Here is a 12,054-nt window from a genome sequence, read left to right as displayed (position 1 = left end):
ATGCATTGTCGGTGTGATAGGTTGTTCCTGAGTAGAGTGTACACCTGGTGTTTTGTTTTGTTTTTTTTTATGACCGACTTTCATAATTTTTGTAAAAGCTATTTTACTCTGCTATTGCAGTGCACTGGTAATCGGAAGGTTGCTGGTTCGAATGCTGTAAACGCCAAAAGTGACTCTACTTTGTTGGGCCCTTGAGCAAGGCCCTTAACCTGCAATTGCTCCGTCCTGGGAATGACGTTAATGTGCATCCATTTCGGCATGTAGGCCCTCCAGCATGCAGGGAAAACTTGGGGGTTGTTGGCAGAATTGGCACTCCAGCTACTGCCAAAAACCTCACACTGGTTCCATTCCATCTGAACTTGTGTGTTGCTGAGGTGTCACCTGTTGCATGGCTACACTCGGGTCCCAGTCTGGGATCCTGAGTTGGTTTGTCATGTGGTGGGTGCGGCAATGCGCTGTATCAGTGCATGCTCCTAACCTCTCTCTCTGTTTTACTCTGTGTGTGTGTGTATGTGTGTGTGTGTGTGTGTGTGTGTGTGTGTGTGATTGCAAGTCATGGATCAATACTTAACTTTTTTGGCTTGAAAAATTGACATGTTCGGAAAGTTTTAAGGTTTTTTTTTTTTCTCTGGTGGTGCCCCATGACTTTTTTTTTATAAAATGCCAGGACAGGCTATTTATTCTTAAATAACTTCAACTTGAAAAATTTAATTTGCTCTTTCTATGATCCAGAACATGTATTAGGGGATTTAAAAATGAATGGCTCAAGTAGATATGTTAACACAAGTTCGGCCAGGATAAGCAGGCTAGATGGGTGGATGGATGTATCAGCATGTCTAGTATCCTCTAAGTAATGTTTTACTCTGAGTTTAAGTGGTAGTGGTATGTTCCAAAATCCATCTGCTTTTTATTTAAATAATTGTCTTTAGTTGGTCATATGCTCAAACAAACTGCTGTAAACAGGTTATTAATATAATACAATGTTTTTCAGTGAGACATAGTGGCTAGGTCTTCTGTATTGCACATCCTCAAAGACCAACAGGTTAGGTTGACTGGTACAGTATTGTAAATTGGTCTTGTGTAAGTGAATGTGGACACGCACAGGAGCGTGCCCCTCATTAGGGAACTGGATAAACTAATGCAAACACTGAACAGTATATGAGTAACAATTGTGGAATATGCATTAAAGAAAGATTTGTGTGTGTGTGTAGATATGTATATGTATGTATGTATGTGTATGTATGTATATTTGTACAGTATATGTGTATATATATCCATCATAACTATAAAATATCTAGCATAGTATATGATACAACTAGCTTTTTCATAATGTGTGAGCCCACCTTTCTCAAAACATAAAATGATAAAATTTGGCTTGGTTGGCTCATAAAAAAATGTGTAAGTGAACTGAAGACAAACAAAAAAACTGAATGTCAGTTAAATGTGTCAATATCAATTTACGTTATTTTCCCTTATATATCAAGGCCACTGATCATTTTTGTTTATAGTTAAAGGCATGACCAAACCAGCGTTGTTTACATTTGTTTACCTACTGTACGTGACATTATGGCTAAAATAGGTATTTTCTTTAAATTGTTATTTAGGAGCTACATGGAATCCCTGATCTTCTACATTATCTACAACATCCGAGGTTATTATCACAATTAGAAGAAAGCATCTGAGATAGCAACAATTTCTAGTTTTTTTTGGAATTAAGACTCCCCAAAATACAACATAGTATTATGCCCGGTTTAAACAGCATATGAAAGGATTCTAAAAGAATATAAATAAATAAGCCAAGTTTCAAAAGTGGAGAGGTTGGGAGCATGTGCCGATAGCACATTGCTGCACCCACCACACAACAAATCACCTGTTTCAAAAGAATAAAAACAAAAAAGGCTATAAATAAAAATATATCTGGTTTTGATATTTTAATTTCTAATACTGAACAAAGGATGAATTTTATAAGAGTTTATAGTTTCTTTGGCCTTCATTCAGATTTGTAGGGGAAGGAAAAGGGGGAGCACGGCAATTCTAACATTACAATATTCAATTTGCTGTTCTTTCAGTTAATATGGCACACCACTAAACTTACTTTTCTATCTGTATTAATCTTTTCCATCTATCTATATACAACTATAAATAAAAGTTTTACACAAAGATCAATAAATATAAAAGAAACCCAATTTCACAACAAGAGCTAGCTGCGCCATTGAGTGGCAGTAGAGCTGGAAACAGCAATTCACTCTGTGCCCGATGTTGATTGATTACAGCTTTTGCGTCAACATTGCTTTGGCTTCAAGTGCTTTAATACCACTTGCACTTCTGTACAACAGGCCCAATAATAGAGCTGTCAGATTGGTATTGAATTGCCATTATAAAATGCATCATTGCCTTATGCATAGGAAGCTAAAGCTGAAGGCAGCCAGGATGTAAAATTCTATCAGCATTTATACAAATGCTGGCCTGGCGTATTTCTTTATTTTACTTTGGTTTCTGCATTCAAACACTGCATTGTTGATGGTCAGAATAGCCATTAAAATTCATCCACCTTTTCCTGTCTACAAAATAAAGAAGAGAGGTATATTTTAGATAATCAGTAGATTTAACAGTATTACATAGAGTATATCATTCTTTTACAACATGCAGTATGAAACTCTTAAATATAGTATGTGTATTTTTGTGTTAATTGTATTCTTTTATTTTCTTTAGGATTTCATTTTTCTTTATGTTCATATAAGCAGGTCTGATTTAACTTCCAACCTTTATATTCCTCCCCAGCACCCACTGACTCTAATTCTTAGCTAAAAATGTTAATTCAGTAACAAATTTTCTGGGCCTATATTGCAGTTTAATTTAATTTTCTTTTTGGCCTAATCTTTGAAAATTAGGAAACTATGGCATACTTATAGTGTTTAGACACTGCTAATGCTAATCAGCATCCAAAGCTCAATTGTTTAATTAACGGAGATACTGCAGTGTTTATATTAGTGTGCACCACAATGCATACTAAATTTCACGCTTGGGAAATATAGTGATAAACATATTCACAACAATTACTCAAGCATCCATTGGTAGTCAGAATATAAATGAATGCAAAACACAACAAAAAACAATGTTTGCCTTACTAAATTGCCTTAATCAGGCCTGCATTTTGCATTTACTGGAAACTGCTGCTCACTGAGGATTTTTCTGTCTTGCCTTAAAAATGATCATCAGTGTTTTTGGATTGTTTATAATCATCTGAAACTTTAAGGAAATGTTCTTTTTTTTTTTTTTTTTTTAGTAAATTTTGTTTAGGAAGTTGTAAGTGTGTAATGTATGCTTAAAATGCTTTAAATTTCTTAAACAGACTTGGTTAAATGTTTCATCCTCCATTTCTAAATTCTTAAGTGTAAGGATAATTACTTCAGTTTTCCAATTTAGTGGCCTACATATTATTTGCTTCTCCTCCAATGATATTTCTTTTTAATTTGTTTAGGTTAACCAGCTAGGAAGTAAATCAAATTTGTATTGTTGTTTTTATAAAGGATTCCTGTCTAGCCATTTTGATGAAGGATTTGAATTATAATTACTTAACAGCTGTGCATAGAAATGATTATTACTTTATACCCAAATTATTTGAGTTATGTGTTTGAAAAGATAAATACTATTTATAAAAATAATGTAGAGATGCAGAACTACAGTGTGAAGCAGTGGTCTCATAGCTCCATTGTCCTGGGTTCTAACTTTGCATTTGGTGGATTAGTTTAATTGGTAACTCTAAATTCGCCCCAGTGTTTGAGTATTCTTGTGCATGTGGTTGTATACCCTGTGATGGACTGTAATGGTGTGCTTATGGCCCTGAGAATGTATGAATGCATGCATTTGTGTAGGGATACACTGTTAAAACCCAGTTTCAAATAAATATATTGATTATTTATTTGCTTAGTAATAATTGTGTCAAGATACCATGTCCTCACAATGTCTGTGAATTTCTTTATGCATGTACATCAGTTTTAACTAGCAAATCCTCAAGACAGGCAGATTAGGTTATTTGGTGACTCTTAACTCTTAAAATGAGTTTAGTTCCCCTATTTACATAGGTTTGCTAAGTGTGTTAAATACTAGTAGTAAGAGTCTTGACATGATTTGCTTTTCTTTTTTGTCTCATGCAGATTGCATTCTCCCAGCACAGCAATTTCATGGACCTGGTGCAGTTCTTTGTGACCTTTTTCAGGTAAATAAGATTTTCTTGCATCGTTATTATCCCAGCATCTCTGGGTTTAAGGTAAGAAGCACATGTACTAGAGTGCCACTCCATCAGGTTTAATGGTTTGATGTTTTGTTCAGGAAATCTAAACCATTTGGCTGTATGTGCTGTCCATTTTCCATTCACATTTTTTTAGCATTCTATAAGTTTCATGATCATGAAGTAATTGATTGTGTTTACATGCACTTTAATAACCCAGTTATCCACAGAAAGTTGGTTTGTAAAATGCCATGTAAACACTTATTCTGGTTAGAGATCCCAGGATATTGGTTTCTGAAACACCTGGTTAACGTATATAGATTTCTTTGTAAGTAACCTGTTTGTTTTCGCATGTAAACCCTTAACAGTGTTACAGTTAAGGTTTTTATAGTCTATGCATGTCCTTTGCATGCTATTAGATTTGCACATGCTTCCAACAGCCATGGGTAGTAAATGGTGGAAGCATCTACAACGATCAATTTCCTAATGCCAAAGTTTAGGTGATCACATTATTCCTTCTTCTGATTGAAATAATCTGTCTCAGTATTTCAGAAATCCCTTAGTTGTCGTCGATGAGCTGAACATTGTTAAGCTCAGCACCACAATATCTGGAGCAGTAGGTGATGTGATTAAAGTAATGTGCGTTGCGTAGTCTGATTATACGGTATTTAGTGAAGTAAATATACCTGTATTATTATTATTCCAGCTGTGGTGTAAGGCAAGAAGAAGCACATGTTTCGGTATACGTCACTCTTTTGGCTTAGGAGTTATGAACAAATGCTGACCATTCAAATATTCTGTTTTTTTTTTCCATACAAAAGATGATAAATTAATTTAAATGCAGAGTACTGTTTACACATTACAAGTTAAATAAGTAACTATTTGACATTGAGTTGCTTTTTTTTTTTTTTTTTGTAAGTAACAAGTAATGTCACTATGTTACTTTCAAAAGGAGCGTTCCCCACACTGCTCAGGAAAAACAAGGCTCCATGCATGTTTTTGGATTCATGGAGGCAGATGCAGAGCAGTTTAGTAAGTGTGGATTCACACTTGCAAACTTGAGTTTGAGTTTTTAACAAACCAGGTTTCTTCCCAGGTGGTTCATCTTACCACGGTCTTGTGTGTGGATGTAAATGCATTTAGTGTGTTCAAAAAAGCCATTTGTCATTTACGTCGTAGTAATGTGTACTAACAAGAAATCTTCAAATCTTCAATAAAAAAAATCAAAATATTCTTTAGTAAGTAGTGGTCCAAGTGCAGTTTTCTTTCTTATCCAAAGCATTACTGAAATTCAAAATAAAAACTTAATCAGTGTTAAGACTACATTAAAGTACGTGTAATATTTTTGTTAACACACAATATAAAATGAAGGTATTCTTAGGTGCTCATTGATTCAGTTTGTGAAACCTTTAATGACCATAAGGAAGCAAAGACATGTTTGTTGTCTGAAACTTTGCAACAATCCAACACTTTTCAGAGTTACTCCTGTTGTTTAGACGATTATCACAAAGATATTAATTTTTGGAATAATTAACTAAAAGTCCTTTTCTACCTTTTTACCAGAAGGCCTCAGAAATTTTGGGTCTGTCTGAATTATTCATGTCAGTAACTTTTCATGTGTTCATATCTCAGTAAAACATTTATTAAAAAAATAACCCCAGGTTAAACTAGTCCTGTTCAAATGAACATGTCAGTAAAATTTAAACAGTACTAAAGATAAAGAGGTCCTCAGGAATACTTTACCCAGTTCCTGAAGTGAGAACTGTCGCTTTACTGCTTGTTGTGCATGCTGAATAATGGGGTTTTGGGTAGAATAATATCCCCATGGGTGATCATTGCTGCACTGATATACAAAATTTGTATAGAAAAGCAGATGCGTGTGGTGGTGTTCTCATTGGAGGTAAAAATGGACATCCTGTTCTTATAAATAAAGGTTGCTAAGTGGTCTGAGCTGACAGTTAAGCATACATTAACTAAAGGCAGCAGGGAAGTGATGGTTAAGAGTAAAGTACTACCGGTAAATCACAGGCTTTACCCCACCTCTGGGTGTAAAACTAGTCTCGTCCGAATATGGCTATGGATGATCTTAATTGCTAATAAGGTCCTTTCTTTTTATAAAGATCTGATCTGACCATATTCATTCACAGTTAAAATCTGTAATCATAGACTTCACCATTGAATATGGAGGACGGATCATAGATATCAAAGATGCCATAATTTAATTTATGGTGATTTCATTATTATTATTATTTTTTTCGTTAAAATTTCGTTGAATTTCATTTTAGACATTTTGTAGTCTATACCTGACTTAGAATTGTATAGAAGTATTAGCTGGGCTTTTGGCCCATCTCTAACCAGAACTAAATAAAAAAGAGCAGCTTAAAAAAAATACTCCCACAGTGATGGAAATGTGGCAAATGCAAATACCTTGTAGGAATACCTTACAGAAATAACGCATTTGAAAAGAACATTTTTTAAAAAAAAAAAATAAGGTTATTCTGTCTTTTACTTTGTGTGGCAGTTTCCATAGCAAATGTATTATAAGGCACTTGATAAGCACGTAGGCATACAATACAAAGCTACTTAACATTATTAGTTTAATGTAAATTATTATTGACTCATGTAAATCAGCCAACAACTGTTGCATTTTTTAGCCATGAAACTGTGTGCCGGTAGATGGCACTGTTAGCTCAATAATGAAAAACAATTCACTAGGATAAGGAAAGGATGAACATAGCCAGTGTTTATATAACATTGTTTCAGAATTGTGTGCTCTGTCCATGAACAGGACCACCGGGAGTGTTTGTCTTCTCTTTGTAAAGCTTTTAGCACTCCTTTTGGCTTTAATAATATAATTCACTACTCATAACAATAGGAGGAGTTTCAGTTTACCTATTTCAGTTTCAAAGAAGAGCTTACTTTATTTATATTTGCACGTAATGTCAGGGGACTGCTCAAAATCTAATCTTATCAGATATACCTTGTTCTTAGTTAAGCAGCATTTGCTGTGATTAGTTTGGTTGTTAAAATCTAATAAAGCCATATTTCCTAATTAGTCTAGAAACAAGCAGTTAAACAAACTGATAGGTAAATGCGGTGTGCTTCTTATTCACTAGAACAGTATTGTTTTACTTTTTCTTCTTCAGATGACACATTTTTCTTTTCAGTCTTATTCAAAATTACTTTTACATGAAGTTTCCTGCTAATTGTATTGCTTATCTGAGTCATTGCTGTGCAAATGAAAAGCTCTGTCAAGTCACATCTCTGCACATAACTCTACTATGGAATTGACAATGGCCCTTTTAGAAATTTAATATAGTTGCTTTTTAAAAGATATGTTTTGTATCCTTGGAAGTGCCTTTGGTGGTCTGAACCCTTTGTCCTCTTCAGCTCTTCTTTTTGATCTGAATTAAGTAGTGTGAGCATACGTTGCTTATTTCATGGGACAGTTACATCTATCAATGAAAGTTGAGGTGCAACAAATAATTCTTCAAAAAACAACAAAAAAAGTGCATTATTTTTGTTATATTTTAGAAATGATACTTCCCAGAGGTGTGAATTATGCAAACAACGAGCTCTGCATTTATATGCATACTGATTCTTGTTGACCGTACACTAAATTTATGAATCATTACTAGTTAATTAGAAGCAGTTGTCTGAAATACTATATTCACACTTATAATACCATATTAAGTCATTTAAAAAATTGAAGTAAAATTTATGATTATCCTAAAATCCAGGCTTATTGCATAACGAGAGTTTACAGTTAATAACATATATATGAAAAAGGATAAGGGCACACTGATTTTTCAATCATGGGATCAGAATATTTAAATTATCTGAAAAAAATGCATTTGCAAATTACAGAGAAGCATTACTTTGGGGGGGGGAGCATTAGTTGGGTGGTCCTATAAGTAAGCACATTTTGTATTTAAGGTGAGTGGCTAATTATTGTAAAGTTCTGATAAAATCAGTACAGTATATAGTTTTGTTGTTAGCTGACGATGAAAATAAAGTCCTATTCTTGTTTAAACATTTATGTTGTACCTTTGGTTGAAAAAAATTAAACTAATACTGTAAATAACCAACAACAACTTGTCCAAACATCTCTCCTTTTATTTATTTATTAGCATTCTGTTTCTTACATGCTTTGTTGCTTGCTGCCTTGCTTAAAGCCCACTTAGAGGAATAAACTTTTATTGAGCTTAGGCTTATACACACATTAATGTCCAATATTTTATCTTTTATTAAGATTTTAATAAGTGTATATGTTAAATCATTGTGCTTAGAAAATTTTGAATGGGTGCAGCTTTCAGATGCGCAGAAGTTCTGGCAACTATGTAATTCTATGGAGACCTTTTATTAGTGGTGGATTTTGGGAGTGTGTGATATGTAAATATCAAAGTATACTTAAAAGTTCTAATGGTTTCAGTATCTGTTGGCATAATATATTGATATACACTGTATACTTTTATGAATGCAGCTTTTTATGTTTAGCAAATTTGTTCATGATTAAGTTTGCACACTGTTACTCAAATAGTAATATTCATATATTCACCTCTCTGGTTTGAACCAATGAAAGTGCATCTGTTTGCTCATGTACTCACTCATGCTGATGCTGTGGTAACACAGGACAAAACAAGGCCCTTTTTTCCTTCTTTCAAATCAATAACTTTAAAAATACATAAAGTACATTGTGAAACCCTCTTAATCCAGTGCACAACCACATGGGTGTATTACCATTACCATTACTTTTAAGACACTTATACACAGTCATTGGGCTTTTCCCATTTTCTTTTGTGCACACAGATTTTCACAAGTGCATAGTTCCTATTTGTAAAAATTATTATACTGGAGGACAAATTACCATAAATGTGTAGTTAAACAGCTTTCTAATTCTATTTTGCAATATAGTCAGTACACTCAGCATTTTTTGTTTTTATCTTGCTTGAAGTAAAACTTAATTGGTATCATGTTATCTTGTATTGTCTTCATTGCTTTTTTGTAGCAAACAGTTTTTCATAATTTATTTACTTTTTATATTTTAGTATCTTAATTTAATTCCAGGAATTGACTTCAAAGAAAAGGGAGAGTGTTCCTAAATTTGGAAGCTTCAAAAAAGAATTTAGAAGTCTGCATAAACATTTAAAAATAAGTATAAATAAAGGGGACATAAATCTACAAAAACTGGTATGGTTCACAGACTACCCAGGTAGGTCTGACAATATAGACTTAAATAGATAAGTGATCACTTTGAACCAAATTGCGATATTTGATATATCTCGGTATGTTTTCAGAACACCTTAATGATTAAAGGTCAGCACCATATGTGCATGCATACACAAATTTTCTATGCAAAGTTCAAAACCTGGTATATTTTTTCACAATAGTAATATGAAAAGTATTATAACAAGGGAAACTCTTGTAGTTCTCAAAATTTAACAATTTCATGAATAGCTTCAAAGAAACATCTTAAATAACATGTTTGTTTTCCAAGCATTTTTGTTTTATGTCCCCTGTAGTTCTTTTTAACATTCTATTGTATGTATTACCTTGAACATCTTGCCTGCCATTCTGGCATCAGTGTCTGCCTGTCAGTAAACATTATTCTTTCTTCATTTGACTGCTTTAGTTAAGGAAAGACATAGCTCTTGATTAATTACTGTGCAAAACACAAATCACCATGCATGTGTAATATGCATATATATTTTTTTATTAATTACTTAATTTGTTATGGTTTTAAGTTATGTATTTTCATGTATAAAGTGACAGAGCAGTTCACAAATGGAGGCAGTATGTCTATTTATTGCCTATTTTCTAAATATAAAAAAATCAGTTTCTTCAGTCTGATTACATTTATTTGTATGTGTGGTCTAACATAAATAATGAAACATAACCATTAAATTACATCAAATGATGATTTTAAAACCAGTATCTTTACAGTGCTTTTGACAGTTCAAGTTTAAACAGTTGTGAAAAAGTTCTCAACCAGTTCTTGAAACAGAATTACAAAACAAATCTAACAACAGAACCAGCAGTAAAATAATTTGTATTTATCTCCATTCCACGCATTTCTCATGAATTCTGAATAAACTGTTTATCCTAAACGCTGCAACATCCCATGTTTAAACCTGTACAATACAAGAAGAAGTAACAAAGAGAATGGTAATGCACTGCAGCTATAATTCAACCACCCCAACATTAAGTGTTAATTGGTTATGGTTTACGGTGTTGCATTTTAATGCAATGAGGACAGTCTGTATATGGATTAAGTGAGTTTGAAAATAGATGTCTTGCAGAGTAGTTTTTCTTTTTAAACATTTTTACCAGCTAGATCATGAAAATAGTTCTTTTTTTACCCAGAGTTTTTCTTTTTAACGCTGCTTTTTTGTATCTTGTTTTTCAGACTGATATGCAGGGCATCAAAAGTAAAAATTTCTCATTTCAAAATAATGGAGGAAACAGCTTGCCATACTGTACATTAGGCTTTTGTTCAGGCTATGGGTAACCCTGTAATGAAGACTAATTTGATCTGAAGGTTATTGCAATGTCATGCACCATTGTTATTAACACACTGCTTTTTCATACCTTGCCATAGGCCTGTGCTGCACTTCACATTCATAGATGTACTAAAAATTGTCATCTGGCTTGTTTTCCTTGTCAGACTGACTGTTAGTCTATCAGGGGATTGGACTCACCTGTAGGCTACAATTTCTGTCATTGTTGGTTAGAATGTCAGTACTGGATCTGTATGCATGCAGGAAGTGGCATGTATGGATTTGAGAGACAGTGCAGCAGTTCTTCATTTGGTGGTAATGAAGGTGTTGCTCTTTATACTGGACATCTCTACAGAGTCCAATTAGAACAATTAAAGACATTTTATAGAATTGTTTAGAATATCACATTCAGGTTTATGTTTTAAACCTTTTTGATCACTACTTGTAAGTGCATTCTCATAGTTGATTGTTTTAATTGTCATAATTTAAGTAGACACAGCATAATGCAGTGAAATTTGAGGTTTGCGGATCCATGCCATCAGTTTTAAATGCTTTGGATTTTCGCTGATTTTTATTTTTTTTTAATGCCTTCATTTTAGGAATAAATCTGTTTATCATTTTCAAAGGTTAACAGTGCTGCAAAAGCATATCTGTTCATTAGTTATCTTTTGGTGGAAGCATTGGATAATGATTCTATTTTGGGTTACTATCCGAGCACACAGATCTTAGTGTACTTACTGATCACCAGAACACAGCTTTATTAACTGAAGCAGTATTGTATATAATGTTAATTTTCTTGTATAATGGCATTGTACGTATAAAGATAAGTTAAGCACATTGGTGCTTAAGGAGGTTAGAGAGCATATACAGTGGTGTGAAAAACTATTTGCCCCCTTCCTGATTTCTTATTCTTTTGCATGTTTGTGTCACAAAATGTTTCTGATCATCAAACACATTTAACCATTAGTCAAATATAACACAAGTAAACACAAAATGCAGTTTTTAAATGAGGGTTTTTATTATTTAGGAAGAAAAAAAAAATCCAAACCTACATGGCCCTGTGTGAAAAAGTATTTGTCCCTTGAACCTAATAACCGCTTGGGTCACCTTTAGCAGCAGTAACTGCAATCAAGTGTTTGTGATAACTTGCAATGAGTCTTTTACAGCGCTCTGGAGGAATTTTGGCCCACTCATCTTTGCAGAATTGTTGTAATTCAGCTTTATTTGAGGGTTTTCTAGCATGAACCGCCTTTTAAGGTCATGCCATAGCATCTCAATTGGATTCAGGTCAGGACTTTGACTAGGCCACTCCAAAGTCTTCATTTT

At 33.6% G+C, this 12,054-nt stretch overlaps 1 protein-coding gene across 1 annotated transcript in view; it reads left to right on the top strand.

The window, feature by feature from the left end:
* atrn (attractin) overlaps positions 1–12,054 on the top strand; it is a 295,073-nt gene that overhangs the window by 219,930 nt on the left and 63,089 nt on the right. Inside the window, exon 25 of the mRNA XM_039751934.1 lies at positions 4,158–4,219. Within this exon, the coding sequence (XP_039607868.1) occupies positions 4,158–4,219 (62 nt within the window). The remainder of the gene's footprint in view (positions 1–4,157; positions 4,220–12,054) is intronic.

This window comes from Polypterus senegalus, chromosome 4 (genome assembly GCF_016835505.1).
Source record: "Polypterus senegalus isolate Bchr_013 chromosome 4, ASM1683550v1, whole genome shotgun sequence".
NCBI classification, from domain to species: Eukaryota; Metazoa; Chordata; class Cladistia; order Polypteriformes; family Polypteridae; genus Polypterus; species Polypterus senegalus.
The sequence above is the reverse complement of the archived record's forward strand: the minus strand, read 5'-3'. Positions and strand labels throughout refer to the sequence as shown.